General features: G+C 37.1%; 1 protein-coding gene across 1 annotated transcript; it reads left to right on the plus strand.

Annotated features, from left to right (window-relative positions):
- Nucleotides 1–9,634: 9,634 nt before the first annotated feature.
- Nucleotides 9,635–10,939, plus strand: LOC140815539 (uncharacterized). Its single transcript, XM_073174620.1, has 3 exons — nt 9,635–9,764; nt 9,825–10,313; nt 10,362–10,939. Exons 1-3 carry the CDS (start codon nt 9,635–9,637, stop codon nt 10,937–10,939), a joined length of 1,197 nt encoding a protein of 398 aa, XP_073030721.1.
- Nucleotides 10,940–21,259: the final 10,320 nt, after the last annotated feature.

Raw genomic sequence — 21,259 nt, forward strand, 5'->3', positions numbered from 1 at the left:
ATGGTGAGGTTATTTATAGAATTTCTTTAATAATAATCCAAAAAATAAAATACATCGTTACCTACATCATCACACACAAATTTCTAATTTTTACAACTCTTATTTTCAACATTTAAATATTCAACTATTACTTTTTCAACATTCAAATCTTTTATTTTCAACATCCCCCTTGTGATGATGATCATGATACGATGATGTCTTCATGACGTGTTTTTATACTGCCTCGTTAAAAACTTTACTAAGAAAAACTCATTGGGATAAAAACCATAGTAAGGGAAAAAGAGTGCAGTCACGTAAAATCCCCCTCATGTTGACACGAACAATTCTTCACAAATTTCGTAGATTGTGCATCCTGATATTATATATGTGTTTTCTGAATATTTTCGTAGGAAATGTCTTTGTGAAGAGATCTGATGAGTTTTCACTTGACTGAATGTGACAAACATCAATACATTTATTCTTATCAAGCTCCTTGGTGAATGCGAAGAACTTAGGAGGAATATGTTTAGTTCTGTGGCTTTTATGTATCCTTCTTTCATTTGAGCAACACATGCAGCATTATCTTCATATAGTATCACAGACTTCTCTTCAAATGATAATCCGCATGAGATTTAGATATGTTGGGTCATTGATTTTAACCACACACATTCACGACTTGCTTCATGTAGTGCAATAATCTCGGCATGATTTGATGAAATTGTTACGAGCATTTGTTTCTGTGAACACAATAAATTACAGTGCCTCCACGAGAAATACACATCCAGTTTGGCAACGTGCCTTGTGTGGATCAGATAAGTATCCAGCATCGGAATAACCAATTATTCTTAGATTATCATCTTTTGAATACAAAAGTCCCAAGTCTGTCGTTCCTCGTAGATAACGGAATATATGTTTAATTCCGTTCCATTGTCTCTTTGTTGGATATGTGTTAAATCTTGCCAACAAATTTACGACAAAAGATATATCAGGCCTTGTACAATTTGTAAAATACATAAAGGCACCGATAGCACTTAGATATGGTACTTCTGGACCAAGAATATCTTCATCATCTTCACATGGACAGAATGGATCCTTTTCTATGTTTAATGATCTAACAACCATTGGAGTACTTAAAGTTATCCATATGAAAACGTTTAAGGATCTTTTTTGTATAATTTGTCTGGTGAACAAATATTCCACATTCTTTTTGTTCAATTGTAAACCCAGACAATATTTTATTTTTCCAAGATCTTTCATTTTAAATTCTTCCTTCAAATATGACACAACTTCTTGAATTTCCTTATTTGTTCCGATGGTGTTTAAATCATCAACATATACAACAATAATTACGCATCCAGATGTTGTTTTCTTAATGAAAACACAAGGGCATATTGAATTATTTACATATCTCTTTTTCATCAAGTGATCACTTAGTCGATTATACCACATTCGACCGGATTGCTTTAACGCATAATGATCTTTGTAATTTCACAGAATAACATTCTCTGGGTTTGAACTTTGTGCTTCAGGCATCTTAATTCCTTCAGGGATTTTCACACACACACATATTTATATATATATTATATATATATATATATATATATATATATATATATATATATATATATATATTACTATCAAGTGATCCATATAAGTAAGCTGTAACAACATCCATAAGACACATTTCTAAATTTTCAGATACCGCCAAGCTAATCAAATAACGAAACGTAATTGCATCCATCACGGGAGAATACGTTTCTTCATAATCAATTCCAGGCCTTTGAAAAAAACCTTGTGCAACAAAAACATTACGTTTATTTAGCGGGTTTTACACCTTCAGGTGTAAGGACTATAGGTCCAAAAACATTACGTTTATTTAGCGAATCTAATTCAACCTGGATGGCATCTTTCCATTTTATCCAATCCTGTCGATTTTTATATTCACCAAAAGATTTTGGTTCATGATCTTCATTAACATTTATGATGTCGATCGCCACATTATAAGAAAATATATCATCGATTTCTTCTATATCTTTTCGGTTTCATATTTTTCCAGTATTAATATAATTGATAGTGATTTCACGATCCTCGTCAGTTTGTGGTTCTGACTGAACATTTTCATCATCATGTGTTTCTTCAGGAACATAGTTTTATATTTTGTGATCATCGTGTTTCTCTATGAATTTTCTTTTTCGAGGATTTTTATCCTTGGAACCGACTGACCTTCCACGCTTCAGGCGTTTAATAACATCATGAGTATCTTCAATTTGTTTCTTCAAAATTTTAATTCGAGCAGGGGCATTTGCAGCATGTAGATATGATGTAGTTACCCTTTTGTGTCTGCAAATGCATCTGGTATTTGATTTGTTATTCTTTGCAAGTGCACAATTTGCTGTACATTTTTTTTCACATTGTTTTGTTTTTGGATCCATATGTAACAATGACGACACATACCATGTAATTTCATTTTCGGTATATTTCTGTTCTCCCCCTAACATTGGAAAGATTTCCTCATTAAAATGACAATCAGCAAAACGTGCTGTGAACATTTCGCCTGTCTGAGGTTGAAGATATCGAATGATTGATGGAATATCATAACCGATATAAATTTCAATCTTTCTTTGAAGACCCATTTTCTTTCGTTGCGGTGGTGCAATAGGCATATACACCATACATCCAAAAATTCTCAGATGAGAAATGTCTGGTTCTTTACAAAAATGCAAATAAATATTATTACTTTTGTTACTTTTTTCTTCTGTTTTGGAGCTTGGAAAAATATGAAGGACTTTTAGAGCTTCGTGCTGATAACGTGTTGTGAAAAATTAAAAAATTTATGGTAAAAAGTAAAAATCTCAAACTCTCAAAATTTATCAAACTACACATTTTATAATATTTTTCTCTCTACTCAATTGTGAATTTCTTAACAAATGGTGAGGCTATTTATAGAATAGTCTCACCATTTATGTTATGCACTTGATCTGATGCGAATTAATGCAGCAGTGTGTAAAATTGTGAATTTCTCTACTCAATTGTGAATTTCTTAACGTGCAGTGGGGAATATTTATGATATGCACTTGGTCTGATGCGAATTAATGCAGCAACATGTAAAATTGCATGTCCCCATATAGAAATAGGGAGCTTTGTTTTCATAATCGTTGGTCTAGCAATCATTTGCAGACGTTTAATCAATGATTCAGCCAATCCATTCTGTGTATGTACATGAGCAACATGATGCTCAACAATGATTTCCATAGACATACAATAATTATTGAAAGTCTGGGAAGTAAATTCATCAGCATTATCAAGTCTAATTTCTTGATTGTATAATCGGAAAATTGATTCCTCAATTTTATTATTTGAGCAAGTAATCTTGCAAATACAACATTTCTAGTTGACAATAAATATACATGTGACCATCTGCTGGAGGCAACAATTAATACCATAAAGTATCTGAATGGTCCACATGGTGGATGGATTGGTCCACAAATATCACCCTGAAGACATCAAGAAACATTGGCGATTCAGTTTGGATTTTGGCTGGTGATGGTCTTATAATAAGTTTTCCAAGAAAACATGCTTTACATTGAAACTTATTATTCTGAAAGATCTTCTGGTCTTTCGACGGATGACGATGTGTATTTTCTATAATTCTTTGCATCATTGTTGAACCAGGATATCCTAATCAATCATGCCAATTGGTTCATATTGAAGAATTATCAACTACCATGTTTGATTCAATTGGACTTATATGTGTATAATGCAATCCAGTAGGGAGCATTGGTAGTTTTTCAATCACATATTTCTTTCCTGATTTATATGTGGTAAGACACAAATATTTCTCATTCTCTTCATTCATTGTTTGAGTATCATACCCATGGGAGTATATATCATTAAAATTCAATAAATTTATTTTGGATTGTGGTGAATACAAAGCATCATTGATAAAAAAAAATTTGTACCATTAGGTAACAAAAATTTTGCTTTACCGCATCCTTTAATTAAATCTGCAGGACCTGATATTGTATTCATCATTGTTTTTTTTTGTTTTAGTTCCAAGAAATATCTTTTATCTCGAAGAATAATGTGCGTTGTACCACTATCAGGTATGCAAACTTCCATGGGATTAGTTCCTTGTTTAGCTTTGTTCATGGCATTTTCCATATTTGAACTTCAAAAATATGCAATGAAAAAAATTACTGACAATACATATGTAAATATAACACATATAATAATTGTACAATAAAACATTATCATATGAATACATAAAAAATAAATTATTGTACATTTATATTCCACCAATATATTGTTCATTTTCAGAGAATCATTGAGAAAATCTACAGCATCAATATCTTTTATTTCTATCCCACCAACATATTGATCGTTTCCAGAGAAAACATTCAGAAAATCAGCAGCATCAAAATGAGTTGAATCACTCAAACGGTCACTACCTTCAGTGAAGTTGGTCTCTTTTTCTTTCCTTTTTATCGATTCTTTATAAAGCTTACAAAGGTGCTCGGGGGCTCGACAAATACGAGACCAATGTCCTGGAGTGCCGCATCTGAAACACGAACTTTCAAATATTTCCGAGTGATTTTAATTAACACTCATGTTCTCATGATGCCATTTCAGTGGGTGGTTCGTGACGCCCTTTTGAGATGAGTTATAAAAATAACTATCTCTATTGTTTTCAAAACCACGGCCTCGACCACGACCACGACCACGACCAATTCCACATCCACGTCCACGACCACGACCTCAACCTCTACCTAGAACAAAACCTTGTCTTTGAATTTGATTTTGGTTTCCAGTTTTAAATTCATTTTTACTTACAAAATTTACTTCTGGAAATGCTATTGATCCAGTGGGTCGGGACTGATGATTTCTCATTAGCAGCTCGTTGTTCTTTTCTGCCACAAGAAGACAAGCGATGAGTTCAGAATATCTCGCAAATCCATACACTCTATATTGTTGTTGTAGAGTTATATTTTGATGCGTGTAACGTGGAAAATGTTTTTCAAGAATTTCCGATTCTGTTACCTCATGTCCACAAAATTTTAGCTGCGAGATTATTCGATACATTGCTGAATTGTAATCACTGACTTTCCTAAAATCTTGGAATCTTAACATATTCCATTCATCATGGACGGTCGGAAGTATAACTTCCCTTATATGTTCAAGTATTTCTTTTATTCCTTTCCACATAGCCATGTGATCTTTTTCGATGAGATATTCACATTTTAAACCTTCATCAAGATGTCGATGCAAAAATATTATAACTTTTGCTTTTTCTTGTGATGAAGATATACAATTTTATTTTATGGTCTCGCTTAGACCCAATGACTCAAGATGCATTTCTACATCAAGGGTCCATGGCATATAATTTTTCTTCATAATATCAAGAGCAATGAATTCGTGCTTTTCCAATTTTGTCATGGTGGTACTAAAAAAATTACGATGCATTTTATTAGTTAATGGATATTGCAATACAAAGTAACGGATAAACAACAAGTACAAGCATTCGTAAAAATAAAGAAAACACACGAGGAGGATATTTTCCAATAAATACAAGACTCGTGAGTATGATAACTAAAATAATTAAAAATAACTTTGAGAAAACCATCTTCTTTTTTTTCGAAAATTTGATGAAAATTAATTTTTAGAGAAGAAGAGAAAGTTGGAGTGATTGAATGTGTTTGTGAGATCATATTTATAGGGCAAAAACTAGCCGTTTTGTTACCGTTTATGACCGTTGGTGTACAAAAAATAAATGTATGTATTTGTATAATTTTATGGTAATAATATGTTGTATATAATATTAGTTAGGATTAAATAATTATGTATATCATATCATATTATTATAATGAGTTGTCATAAGTTATTTTGTTTAAAAACCTTATAGGCATTTATACTTTTCGTATCCCTTACCGAGAGTGTGGGATGTCGTGTTAACATTCTCCCGGGATTTATAACAAGTTTTTGAAAAATTTATTTTTATTATTTCTAATATTTATTATATAATAGCATTATATTATATATTAAATATATACACAATAAATAAATAACAGTAAAATAAATATTATTACTTTTGTTACTTTTTTCTTCTGTTTTGGAGCTTGGAAAAATATGAATGACTTTTAGAGCTTCGTGTTGATAACGCGTTGTGAAAAATTAAAAAATTTATGGTAAAAAGTAAAAATCTCAAACTCTCAAAATTTATCAAACTACACATTTTATAATATTTTTCTCTCTACTCAATTGTGAATTTCTTAACAAATGGTGATGCTATTTATAGAATTTCTTTGGTAATAATCCAAAAAATAAAATACATCATTACCTACATCATCACACACAAATTTCTAATTTTTACAACTCTTATTTTCAATATTCAAATATTCAACTATTATTTTTCAACATTAAAATCTTTTATTTTCAACAATCATTACATTTTGATAAATAAAATTTTTATTGAATTTTTGTATTGTAAAAGTAGTTATAAAAATCTTGTTGTATATATAGAAATTTGTGGGGTTGTTCACAAAAACTTCTATAACATCATTTTACGGTATAATTTTATGATATATAGATTTTCCATCTTATCCAACCCAAAAAAAATATTTTGTCAATGTCAATAAAATAGAATTAAATCCATCCTCACAACCACAATTACAAATTATTTTTGCTCTACATTTAGAAATGATAAAACCTTTGATACAATATCGTTTCAGTGATTTTCTGTTGAAGGTTGGAACATTTAGAGAGGGAGAAAATAATATTATTCTTGTATTCTCCACTTTACTCTGCGCTATCAACCCCAATCTCAAAACAGTGTAAACGTTTTTTAGATACAGGTTGTATCTCAAGTTTTGTAAGAAGTGTTGAAGCATTGAAGAAAATATTTTGATTTCAAGTTATTTTTTAAAATATTTGCAAAAAACATATGGTTTGTCTAGCTCTTTTAATTGAAAAATTGCAAAATTATGGTTTAAATACAGTCTTTTAACATAATTATATTTTATGAATTTTAAATACTTGCATAATATTTTAATATTAATATTTACTTACATAATTTTTTGAATATACCTTTTGTTATCTAACTAAAACTCTTAATGTTTTTGAACTATATGATATAATATTAAATAATTCCCTATTAGTTGGTTTTTCAATTGTAACAACTTAGTCCTTCATTTTATGTAAGTTTTCCATGTTTAGTTATTCCGTTAATTATACATTAAGGCTACGTTTGGTTTGGAGTATAAATAATGAAATGATTAAGAGAGAAATGATAAAAAAATGATTGAAGTAGATAATGATAAAATAATGTTGTGTTTGATATGATTGTTAAGAATGAGATAAATAATAATCTTTTGATGAATTGACGAAATTGTTCTTCCAGTTTTGTGGCCGCGGGCGGCGGCGGAGTGGGTCGACGGTGGTCGGCCGACCGGAACCGGCGACGGTGGTTCTGCTATCGGCGGGCGGTCGGCCCACAGGAGGAGGCGGCGGGCGGTCGGCGGTCAGTAACGGAGGTGGTTGGCGACGGTCACTGGCGGCCGGCGATTGGCGGCGGTGGTCGGCGGCTGGTGGTGGTCGGCCAGCGGTTGGTGGAGGGAAGTGGTTGTGAGTTTTGATTTAGGAGAAGGGTAAAATTGGAAAAATAGGCTGGATTAAGAGAGAGATAAATAATCCTAGGGGGTGAGTAGTGATTATTTTATCACACCTAATATAACCTAATCATTCATAGGAGGGATTGGCTTGGTTAAATAAAAAACATATCACCCAAACCAAACACTGCGTAAAAGATATGGAAAACAAACATATGACTAAGTGTAATGACCGGAATTCTTATTTTGAATGGAATATTAATTAAGAGATAATTAATGAGTTGTTAATTTAAGTATTATTAAGGATTAATAATTCGGGATCAAGTTGTTGGTATCCACCGAATTTTAAATGGATAACCCGACCTACTTCGGATTACATTATCTCGAGAAATCCAACTAGACCAATGAGATTCCGACACGTGGCAGATAAGATTGGTTCGGATTTTCTGAAATAGTCCGGATGCAGCCTCTAAATGGAAGCCGATTCTTTTGTTTCCTTCACCGCATTCTTCAGAGAAAGTGCTAGTTTTACCATAGTTTCTAGTCAGTTTCTAGGGCACTTTGGTGTCGGGAAGTTTCGGAGCTAGTGTCGACTCGAGGAAGGTCGGTGAACTGAGATCGAGACATCATCAGCGGGCTGACGACGGACGCAGGTATAATCCTAAATCCTTAGATAGTGATTTAAGGATCATAGGGAGATATTTGTAGCATGTTTGATCTGGTTTGTTAGTGATTTCATTATGTTGGTATTGTCTAGGTTCAGAGCTTTCTGTCAGATTGTTTTAGTGAGGTACGTGATGTACTGACTGAGATATCCAAGCGTAGTATACACACTTATATGCTGCATATTTATCTGTTGCATGATACATGTTTTACTGCTTTGGCATATTATGCATGACATATCATGTTGAGCCTGATATCTTTTGAGATATACCTCGTTTGTTGGGGCCGCTCAGCCCTATTCTGTATTGTGGACGATGGGGCATCGAGAGCTACAGTGTCCGACGGGACCCGCGGGCTCTGATGACCTGGACATTGCAGGTCCACGTCTTGATGATGAGTGTGGGAGCCAAAACATGCCTAGGGCAGATCAGAGACTACACACTCAGGCGTCTCTAGACTGAGCATGAGATTCTTGACTTGATCCTTGATATCCGAGCATATTGCATTTTGCATGCATCATATCAGTTTGTATACTCGTACATTCTCGTATTGGGCGATTGTCGCTCACGTCCTTGTTTCATCTTGGGCACCCCATTCCACGGGGCAGGTCTTAGGTTGGACGGTTCGGACGACCAGGGCAGTGGCTAGAGCAGTTGGGTTTTCGGTGGTGATGCAGTGGAGGTTTTCTGTGGTTTATCGTTTTCTCGTTCAGGGTTATGGTTGTATTAATGTTTAAGACTGTCGTTATTGCTTTGTTTTCATTTGGGTTGTAAGATGATTAAGTATTTGGTTTCCGCTGTTTATTTGTTGGTATTAAGTTTAATGTTGCATGTTTATTAGTCTGTTTAGTAGTGGCTCTGGTAAGGGCGCTACATTTGGTGGTATCAGAGCATGCAAAGATTTTTGGGACATTAGTTATTCTGTTTTGAGGATTTAGAAGTTGATTTTAGTTTCCTTTCAGATGTCAGGAGATGGAAGCAGTCACGGTAGTGTGGGACATGGCCGTTATGGCGACGATGAGGCTGGTCGAGAACATCGTCGTAGAGATCGTGACGGAAAGCGTCACCGAGATCATGATGAAAGGAGACGTAGGAACCGTGTCAACATTATGGATTTCATGAAGATTGGACCTCCACCGTTGACCGGAGATGAGAATGCTGATGTTGCTGAAGCTTGGGTTGATATCATGGAGCAGTGTTTTCGAGTATTGCACTATGACGAGGATGCGAAGATGGAGGTAGCTGATTTCATGATCCAAGGAAAAGCTCGGAAATGGTGGAAACCTTGTTTCTGCCATTCTAGTTCAGCAGCATGGGCGGATTCGTTGGGAGCATTTCCGTCAGGCCTTCATCAATCATCACTTTCCGCCAGCTCTTCGCCAGGCGAAGGAGATGGAACTGTTGACCATTAAGCAAGGAGATTCGAACATTGAGGATTATCAGAAGCGTTTTACGGATCTGTTGCCGTACGCTCCTCACATCAGTGAGAATTCTGCAGCAAAATATTCTCATTTTTTGAATGGTTTGAACCAGGAGATTTTTGATCGGGTTTCTGTCTGTGATGATCCTACTTCGTACGAAGGATTAGTGAATCGTTGTCGTCAAGCCGAGATCAGTATTGCTAGGAGAAAGGCTATGCAAGCTAGCAAAAATTCTAGTTCGTTGGGACCAAGGGGTCAGTCTTTCAAGAAGTCTGCATCTTCTTCTTCTTCCGGTTCTGGAGGGGTGCACAGCTTTGGCAAGAAAAAGATGCAATGTGGCCACTGCGGAGGTAATCACCCGACGGAGAATTGTCGAAGAGCAACGGGGGCATGTTTCAATTGTGGTGGTTTTGGTCACATGAAGAGGGATTGCCCTAATTTGGAGAATCAGAGTGGAGGCGGAGGTTCTATGACAGGGTCTTATAGTGGAAAACAGTCTGAGGCCACTGTTCAACAGAAAGGTTTTCCTGCTCAAGGTTCTTGTCGTGGAGGAATGTCGCAAGGATCTCAGCAACGCCCACGAGTTCAGGGGCAAGTGTTTGCCTTAAACCAAGAGCAAGCTGAGGACCATAACGAGAGAGTCATTGCAGGTAATTTTCTTTTATGTGGTATTCCTGCATATGTATTGATTGACACAGGGGCATCACATTCATTCATAGCATCAATGTTTGTTAAGAAGCATAAACTACCCTACGTGTCATTAGATGTTCTGTTGTCGGTGTCTACACCGATGGGACAAGAGGTTTTAGCTAAGCGACTTGTAGTAGACTGTTTGTTAGAATTTGAGGGAAATTACTTGTCTGCCAATTTGATGATATTGGCTATGGAAGATTTCGATTGTATTATGGGAATCGACCTATTGACTAAGTATAGAGCGACGGTAGATTGTTATCAACGTCTCGTTCAGTTTCGTCCAGAAGGAGACGAGAATTGGTTCTTCTTTGGTGAGGGAGCTCGACCTCCAATGCCAGTAGTGTCTGCAGTAAAGGCACAACGAGCTTTAGCAAAAGGAGGAGAAGGATACCTCATTTATGCTGTTGACGTATCAAAGGATGTAATCGACGTGAAGAATATTCCAGTTGTCAATGAATTTCCTGATGTTTTCCCCGATGAAATTCCTGGATTTCCTCCAGAGAGGGAAGTGGAAGCGGAGATAGAGTTGGTACCAGGAACCGCACCTATCTCCAGAGCGCCTTATAGATTGGCACCAACATAGATGAAAGAGTTGAAACAACAGTTACAAGATCTTCTGGACAAAGGGTACATTAGACCCAGTGTGTCTCCCTGGGGAGCACCAGTGTTGTTCGTTAAAAAGAAGGATGGGTCTATGCGGCTTTAAATAGATTATCGGCAGTTGAACCGAGTAACAGTCAAGAATAAATATCCGTTACCACGGATTGATGATTTGTTTGATCAACTGCAAGGGACTTCAGTGTACTCGAAGATCGATTTATGGTCTGGATATCATCAACTTCGAGTTCATCAACGTGATATCCCTAAGACTGCATTTCGAACAAGGTATGGGCATTACGAGTTTCTAGTGATGCCGTTTGGTTTGACGAATGCTCCAGCAGTATTTATGGATTTGATGAACCGAGTATTCCAGGAGTATCTTGACAAGTTTGTCATTGTCTTTATTGATGACATACTGGTATACTCTCGTAGCCTTGAAGAGCATGCGCAACATTTAAGGATTGTGTTGCTAACCTTAAGGAATCACCAACTGTATGCTAAGTTGAACAAGTGCGAGTTTTGGCTCGACAGAGTTGTCTTCTTGGGACATGTTATATCCAAAGATGGGATATCAGTGGATCCTAGCAAGATCGAAGCAGTGTTGAGTTGGGCACGACCGGAATCAGCTCAAGAGATAAGAAGTTTTCTAGGTTTGGCAGGTTATTACCGGAGATTCATTTCAGGATTTTCTCAGATTGCCAAACCATTGACTCAACTGACGTGTAAGAATGTGCAGTTCGAATGGACTCATGATTGTGAAAATAGTTTCAATGAACTGCGTCAACGTTTGACAACTGCACCAGTTTTAGCTCTGCCATCTGGATCAGGAGGGTACATTGTGTACACTGACGCATCACTTCAAGGACTTGGGTGCGTTTTAACCCAGAATGGTCATGTGATTGCATATGCATCCAGACAGTTGAAGAAGCATGAAGAGAATTATCCAGTTCATGATCTGGAATTGGCAGCGATTGTGTTTGCTTTGAAGATTTGGCGACATTATCTCTATGGAGAGAGATTTGAGATTTTTACAGATCACAAGAGTTTGAAGTATATCTTCACTCAAGCAGAGTTGAACATGCGTCAAAGAAGATGGATGGATTTGTTAAAGTATTATGATTGCGAAATCATCCAGGATCAGCGAATCTTACAGCTGATGCTCTTAGTCGCAAGGTTAGATTATCTGCACTTCAGACAAGTTTTATATCAAGTGTAATACAAGATTGTTGCTCTCTGGGATTTCACTTCCGTCATAAGAAAGGAATGGAACACATTCGAGTAACGAGCATTTTATCTGAACCGATGTTGTATGCCAAAATCAGAGAAGCTCAGTCTTCTGATCCGAAGGTGGAAAAGTTAGCAAGGTTAGCTAACGGAGACAACACATCTGGCTTTGCGTTCCAAGCAGATGGAACCTTGTGTTTGTCAGGTAGAATCGTAGCTCCAGAAGATTCTAAATTGAGGGACGAGATTTTATCTCAAGCTCATAGGAGTAAGTTGAGTATCCACCCTGGAAGCATGAAAATGTATAAGGATTTGAAGACCAAGTTTTGGTGGAAAGGTATGAAGAGAAGTGTTTACCAGTTTGTAGCCAAGTGTTTGGTTTGTCAGCAAGTGAAAGCTGAGCATCGACGACCAGGAGGATTACTTCAGAATCTTCCTATTCCTGAGTGGAAGTGGGAGCATGTAACGATGGATTTTGTCACCCACTTGCCGTTGTCTTCTAAGAATTGTGATGCAATTTGGGTTGTTGTGGACCGACTGACTAAGTCAGCACATTTCATTCCGTATAGTCGGGAATATAGTTTCGATCGCATGGCAAGACTATACATCCAATATATTCTTAAATATCATGGTGTGCCAACAAGTATAGTCAGTGATAGAGATCCACGCTTTACCTCAAGGTTCTGGGGAAGTTTTCAAAAAGCGTTGGGAACGACATTGAGTCTGAGTACTGCCTATCATCCAAAGACTGATGATCAGTATGAGAGGACTATTCAGACACTCGAGGACATGTTGCGTGCTTGTGCTTTGGATTTTGGACCAGCATAGCATGATCATCTGCCGCTTGTGGAGTTTGCATATAACAATAGCTACCACAGTAGCATTTGTATGGCTCCGTTCGAAGCATTGTATGGTAGACGTTGTCGTACTCCTTTGTTTTGGGACGAAGTAGGAGAACGACAAGTGCAAGGACCTGAATTAGTGCAACAAGCGATTGACGTAGTGGAATTGATCAAGAAGAGAATTAAAACTGCACAAGATCGTCAATCCAGTTATGCGAATACCAAGCGTAGACCTCTACAGTTTCAGTCAGGGGAAAAAGTTTTCCTTAAAGTTTCACCGTTCCGCAGGGTGATGAGATTTGGACTCAAGGGAAAATTAGCCCCAAGATTCATCGGACCTTTTGAGATCTTGGAATGTGTTGGAAATTTGGCGTATCGATTGGCTTTACCGCCGTATTTGTCCAGCATTCATAATGTCTTTCATGTATCGTTGCTACGACGGTATGTAGCAGATGAGTCGCACGTTCTTAGTCCGACAGACGTTCAACTTGAAGAAGACTTGACTTATGTCGAGCAGCCGCTTTTAATCCTAGGTAGGAAAGAGAAGAAGCTCAGAAACAAGACCATTCCACTTGTTCTAGTGCAATGGAAACGCCGAGGTACTGCAGAAGCGACTTGGGAGTTAGAGAGTCGTATGCGCTCAGAGTATCCTCATTTGTTTTGAGTTGTATTTTATTCAGTTGTATTGTACTTCAGTTTTGATTTCGAGGACGAAATCTTTGTAAGGAGGGGAGGATGTAATGACCCGAATTCTTATTTTGAATGAAATATTAATTAAGAGATAATTAATGAGTTGTTAATTTAAGTATTATTAAGGCTTAATAATTCGGGATCAAGTTGTTGGTATCCACCGAATTTTAAATGGATAACCCGACCTACTTCGGATTACATTATCTCGAGAAATCCAACTAGACCAATGAGATTCCGACACGTGGCAGATAAGATTGGTTCGGATTTTCTGAAATAGTCCGGATGCAGCCTATAAATGGAAGCCGATTCTTTTGTTTCCTTCACCGCATTCTTCAGAGAAAGTGCTAGTTTTACCATAGTTTCTAGTCAGTTTCTAGGGCACTTTGGTGTCGGGAAGTTTCGGAGCTAGTGTCGACTCGAGGAGGGTCGGTGAACTGAGATCGAGACATCATCAGCGGGCTGACGACGGACGCAGGTATAATCCTAAATCCTTAGATAGTGATTTAAGGATCATAGGGAGATCTTTGTAGCATGTTTGATCTGGTTTGTTAGTGATTTCATTATGTTGGTATTGTCTAGGTTCAGAGCTTTCTGTCAGATTGTTTTAGTGAGGTACGTGATGTACTGACTGAGATATCCAAGCGTAGTATACACACTTATATGCTGCATATTTATCTGTTGCATGATACATGTTTTACTGCTTTGGCATATTATGCATGACATATCATGTTGAGCCTGATATCTTTTGAGATATACCTCGTTTGTTGGGGCCGCTCAGCCCTATTCTGTATTGTGGACGATGGGGCATCGAGAGCTACAGTGTCCGACGGGACCCGCGGGCTCTGATGACCTGGACATTGCAGGTCCACGTCTTGATGATGAGTGTGGGAGCCAAAACATGCCTAGGGCAGATCAGAGACTACACACTCAAGCGCCTCTAGACTGAGCATGAGATTCTTGACTTGATCCTTGATATCCGAGCATATTGCATTTTGCATGCATCATATCAGTTTGTATACTCGTACATTCTCGTATTGGGCGATTGTCGCTCACGTCCTTGTTTCATCTTGGGCACCCCATTCCACGGGGCAGGTCTTAGGTTGGACGGTTCGGACGACCAGGGCAGTGGCTAGAGCAGTTGGGTTTTCGGTGGTGATCCAGTGGAGGTTTTCTGTGGTTTAACGCTTTCTCGTTCAGGGTTATGGTTGTATTAATGTTTAAGACTGTCGTTATTGCTTTGTTTTCATTTGGGTTGTAAGATGATTAAGTATTTGGTTTCCGCTGTTTATTTGTTGGTATTAAGTTTAATGTTGCATGTTTATTAGTCTGTTTAGTAGTGGCTCTGGTAAGGGCGCTACACTAAGAGATTATTCTCTATTTAGTTCTCTATTTTATCGTATTTTCTTGGTTCAATCCTGATATCGACTGGGTAAATCGGGTTGAGCTTAGTGAGCGAAATACCGGGTCAGGTGGATTTCTTCTCGGGAACACTGGAGATTAGGCGTAGAGTATCCGAGCTAAAAAGTCTGCACACTTTAAAGAGCAAAGAACATTAATGGGGCGCCAGGAGGTTTTCTACGTAGTCACTCTGACCCTCAAGTCAGTCAAGTGTTTGTTTGTAATGGAAAATATAGTATAGAGAATGTATACAGAGCATTTATGTGAAAATAATAAGTGAATTGAATGCTTTACCATTAATAAAACCTGGTTATTTACAGAGATACAAGTAATGTTGGCCATGTTTTCAGTGCTCGGTTACTACCCAAGGTAAGATGACTGCCCATGCCATGCCTTCTGGCACTGCCACATCTGACAACCCAGACTGCCTGTAGTCTAGTTGCATCATCCCTACGTTCACTGTGTGACATGCTCATTTGTTGGAAACTGAATTTCGTAATTTTGACAAATTGAGCGTTTAATAGATTTAACTAAATGATCAAGAAGACTGATAGAAACTAATCTAAAATATGTAAACTATAACTGAAGATTAGTGCGCAGTTTCTCAAAGACAACTGACTGATTAATTGGAAATGATCACTTACTACTAGAAAACTGAATTATGCAGACAACTGACTGATCAGTTTGAACTGATGAGTTACTGCAATCATTTGTTATCTTATCAGCTATATTCTATAAGCTGATCCTTAAGCTATACACGTCATCAGTTAAGGAAAATGACGTTCAACCAACAACTACACAAAAGCTGACTGCAAAAAATAGTGGGATAGCCGCATGACAGAAAAGTTGCAGTGTACAATTGTCAGAATAATGTTGACGTGGCAAACAACGGATAAAAAGTTTCAAATCGGATTTAATATTACCGTTGGAGACAAAGTCTATAAATAGCAGAGAAGAGCAGCTGAGAAACACAACACTCTAAATCTCAACTCCGAATCTGAATCAACCAAATTGATATACTGTTACTCTGCTGAAATCTTTTCTCACTCTTATTATATATGTTACATCTACTCATTTTAAAAATGCGGAAATATATATAATTTTTTAAAAGATCGCATTTCCAAAATAACATTTAAAATAATTGTAATTTAACTGACAATAAAAATAGCTCAGTTTAAAATAAGCAACATCATCCAAGATCAAACGTAAACACGTACGAGTAAAAAAACGTAATATCATCAACGTATAAAAATGTTTAACTCCTCTTAAAAACTCATAAATCAAATGCGGAAAAACACGCGGTCCTCGGGTCATGTCACGCACCAGGGCTGCCTGCTCAAAGTTCAGCGCCTCCAATCTCCTCAGCATCAAGCTCACCTGCATCACACACGTCTAGTGAGTCTAAAGACTCAACACACCTGTACCAGGAATAACAAGTACATATACATGTCACACAGCAGTGAAAAATATCATACTCAACATATCTTTCATGAACATAAAAGATTACGTAAACGTGTCATGTAAAATCATATGCTGTCAAATCATGTAATCTCGTGTCATCATATACGTATAAATTTTCTTTTTAATTGAATTCAGTTCATTAGTTGTGACTTTCGTATCAGCTCTATCGATGGATCCATCTACATGTAACCACGGTACCGGGCGGCGGGGACATCAGCGACAGCATTACACGTCCACTGAGCCTTGACCTCAGCTCATCATATATCATGTCATCGTATACATATACTGAAACGTCTTGCCCTTTTTATTGCTTTGAAAGTACTAGAATTTTTTTTTAACACTCAATTTTCGGCCATATACATTTTTCCACATGAAAATATTATAAATATTTTACCCTTTAAAATAAAATACCAACTATCTAGCATTTTAAAATCAAGTGCAATAGCCATAAAATGAAATCGTCAACTGTTGTACCAAACCTAAAAAACAATAAATTTGAAAAGTATAGCACATACTAAACCTCTCAAAAATCTCTCAAAACATAAATAAATAATCTTAAAAATCTCTAACATAAATCATGAGTCATAATCGTAAAGGCGGAAAGATAGAAGCGCTGGTCCTCGGGTTGTGTGCGCCATCAGTCCAGTCAAATGACCCATCAAGACCTCCCTCAACCTCACCTGCATCCATCACACCTAGTGAGTCTAAAGACTCAACACACCATAATCTTTATAACGAATAATACATAATACAGTCAACATATAACAGTGAAAAATACTTGTACTTAAAATATCGTTTTCATGAAGATCATAAACTTAAGCATAAACATTTTCATGACATGCATTTCATAACCTTAACCTTTTTCCTTTTTCCTCAACATGACATGACATAAAACATTTTTCATGATCATAAACATTTTTACTTTTCCTTTTCTTTTTCCTTTGTTGAATTCAGATCGTTAATTGTGATTTTCCACAAACCTCAAAAGTCGATGGATCCATCTACATGTAACCACAGTACTGGGCGGCGGGAGACACCAGCAACACTCTCACCGGTCAACTGGGCCCTAGCCTATCATGATCGAATAGAAATACGATCGTCGGGGCTCCCTCTCGGCCTTCTCCCATAAATGGGCTCCCTCTGGGGCTTTCACCCCTCACGATATTTTCATTCTTACCTCAAACCTCATATCCTCATAACCTCATATTCGCAATAATGGAAACACGAACGTCGGGCTCCCACTGGGACCATCACCCTCACGACATCGCCATCATTAACGAATTAGTCACAATCACTTCACTTCCTTCAACATTTTTCATTGCCATCACTTTAGAAAAATCATGAATAATATTTGCATTTATCATTTTGAAACCAAGCATGCAACATGTATTTTAAATGTCTCCCCTCAATCATAAAAATCAAATAGACATTTAAAAATCATAATTTAATCATGAAAATTTTATAAATAATTAAAAATAATCATAATATCATAAAAACAGCATTTAGGGCACTGCCATGAACTTTACTAATTTTTCGGTGTAAAAAGACCGTTTTACCCCTAGAGGAAAATTACCTCGGTTTTGACTTTTTCTTAATTTCATTGACTCTAACACGTCCCAAGTAATTATTTAAGCCTACATGAATTTTCTCATATTTTTATTTAGCATAATTCGATGACTTTTAAATTAATCTATAAATGTGACGTATTAATGCGTTTTAATCTACAATTAAACCAAACCTTAAAATAAAATTCTCAAATTAAAAACTCAGATTTTTAATAATTATTTAAGCTTAAAAATAATTTTTTATAATTTTATAAGGCTTAAAACTAGGCGTTTTAATTAACTCGTTAATTAGTGTTTCGCGTGGCGATTAAATCCCGAATAAATCCAAAACTCGTTATTTTGATCCCAAATTTTTAGCATAACCTTTTTATGATTTATTCTACCCTTCCAAGTTATGAGCCACCCCCGTGGACCCATAAGTTCATTTTTAGCCTTTTAATTTTTGTTTTGACACCCTACCGAACGCACCGAGCCATCTCCTAATTTACTCGAGCCACGCCCGAGCCACCTTGAGGCAACACCTAGCCAACTCACCTAGGGACCCTACTGACCAAGCCCAGCCCGAAAAACAACACCTGGCCCGCTCAAAACCTTCCTGAAACTTGACCCAAAATCTGTACATGTGTGTGTGAGTTTCATAGTTGCTCTAGGACTCCTAGTTATCCTAGGACTCTACCAGCTGAGCCACTACCGAGCCCAGCACACCCTAACCCTCCCTGGACCATGCCCAGACCATGCCCAGACCCCAAGCTCCAAAACCGAAGCTCCACCAGCAATAGCATGATATGGCCGAGAAACCCACCTACCTTGGACTCCACGTTTCTGTTGATAGGACCTAACCAACCACACCAGACCTTGAACCAACCCCTTGTGCCCCTCGTTAGGACCCTAAGGACCAAACCTAGCCCAGCCCCAAATCCCGTGGCAGAGCTACAGCCCCTGCACAAGCTGCTGCCCACCTGCGCTACCCTTCCTTGAACTCACGGGTTGGAGTCCTAGCTTGCTAGGACTCCTTCCCAGCCCTGGTGTTCGAGTCCTAGCGTGGCTAGGACTATTCCCTTGACCCCTAACAGACCCTAGCCATGCCCTGGTCCCAACCAAACCCAAGCCTTGCCTTTAGTCCCATGAAACCGAACCCTACAGCACATGACAATAAATTGATTCCAAAATTGATCCATTCGTTCCATCTTGATTCTTTTAACGTGTGCAGCCCTTTGGGGTGTTTTAGGACCCCTTAAACTTGTGTAAAACATGCCCCTTAACATCCTAATTCATGGCAGCCCCTTTGACAACATAACAAACATGTTTTTGGGTGAAAAATCAAGAGTTTAGAACACATATATGCATAGTTACGAAAATTGTGAATTGTGTGACTTGTTTTCATGCAAAAATTCATTAAATAAAATACTATGGTGTGATAGATGTTTGAAAGAAAGAATATGGCGTGCCTTTCCGTTTTATACGCACGAATAAACGTTGACGATTGCGAAGAACGGCGATGAACAACCAAGGCGTGAAACTCCCTTGAAGCTAACGAATTTTCTTTCAATTGCTGAAGGTGTGTGTCGTGTATTTGAGGAATTTTTGTGTGTACAAATTCTGAAATTTGAGGCGTGTGCTTTAATGAATGGCTTGGGGTGTTTTACGTAATTTATATTAATTAAACCCTTAATTAAATTTAAGCCCATTAAGCCCCCAAATTAGGCCCACTAGTGCTTGATTAGGATTTAATTAATATATTAAAAATAGTTTTGTTAAAATAAGATTGTGAATTTAATAGTCGGGTTGCCAAAAAGTTTGCATTTTTTTGTTGAAAAACCTACATCGATAAAAATTATAAAATCACCTCAAAAACCCCTTATTTTAAAAAATAATAAAAAAAGCATCACCCAAATTTTAAATAATTAAAAACAATCATTTAATAAAAACATTTTCCTATTTTTTTCAGCCCTCGGTCTCCGTTCCTCGATCGCAACTCGAATAACTTTTAAAAATACATTTTAATGCAACCATGTAGAAAAATATATTTTAAACATGCAAATATACAAAACATAATTAATTCAAGCAATTAAAACAATTAACTAAAATACACAAGGAATTTAATAATTCAAATGCATGTGGTTCGCGTGGACCTTTAAATTTTCGTGGAATTACATGTACATCGTCAGTCACAACCAATTTCCATCCTTCAAAAATATTATCATATTCACCACTTAATAAAAACATGCATTTTATGTAACTTTTCCTTAAAACCAAGCATGCATCGTTTATATCATAATTTCATAAAAATCATAAACGTGATGTATAATCATTTAAAATATCATAAATTTGTGCTCAGGGCGCTGCTTGGACCAAAATCTCACATCGGGTGCAAAATGACCATTTTGCCCCTGGAACCCCAAGAATTACCGTTTTACCCCTGGAGCTCTAAAATTGACCCGAAACTTACCAAACTCCTTAAAATATCCCAAAACATATTTAAAACCATTATCAGATGTAAATCCGAGCCCATTCCATAATTTAACCTAATCGTTTTGAAACTTGGACCGGCGTCCCGGTTTTAACACGAATCGACTCGTAACTTAACCGAATTTTACCAAACTTAAAACATGACTTTACAACAGCATACTAGACCTAAATAAAATCAATTTAAACCCCTTATAACCCTGTAAATCTTGCTGGTATGCTGCTGGAATTTAAGAATATGCACACCTCTAGACCCTAGTTCACTAACCCCCTTTAGCTTCGCTCCTAGCCTAGACCCGATGAATCAGCCATGGCTCACCTCCCCTAGACCACCCTCGGACTCTACTGGACTGGACCATCCCAAGGAACCAGCCCCATGCAAGCTGGAGATCGCGGCGCTAAGCTAGACATCAAGACGCGTTGTTCGGGCGTGAAATGCATCAAAAAACACTAATGCATGAACTTTTAAAATTTCATGAATTAAATCTTACCATGCATGAATTATGCATAAAATGCACAAAATAATTAAACACATCATTTTAAATAAAAATCCTAGATTACATTCATTCAAGTTACGTGGATTAAATTCCTGGACCTTACAACTCTCCCTGCCTTAAATAAAATTTCGTCCTCGAAATTTTGAACGTACCGAATAAC

The sequence above is a fragment of the Primulina eburnea genome, chromosome 15, assembly GCF_022965805.1.
Source record: "Primulina eburnea isolate SZY01 chromosome 15, ASM2296580v1, whole genome shotgun sequence".
Classification (NCBI taxonomy): Eukaryota; Viridiplantae; Streptophyta; class Magnoliopsida; order Lamiales; family Gesneriaceae; genus Primulina; species Primulina eburnea.

Coding starts and splice junctions, on each gene's coding strand:
- LOC140815539 (XM_073174620.1), top strand. CDS start 9,635: ATGGAACTGTTGACCATTAAGCAAGGAGATTCGAACATTGAGGATTAT. Junction 9,765..9,824: donor ATATTCTCATTTTTTGAATG/GTTTGAACCAGG, acceptor CTTCGTACGAAG/GATTAGTGAATCGTTGTCGT. Junction 10,314..10,361: donor TAACGAGAGAGTCATTGCAG/GTAATTTTCTTT, acceptor TGATTGACACAG/GGGCATCACATTCATTCATA.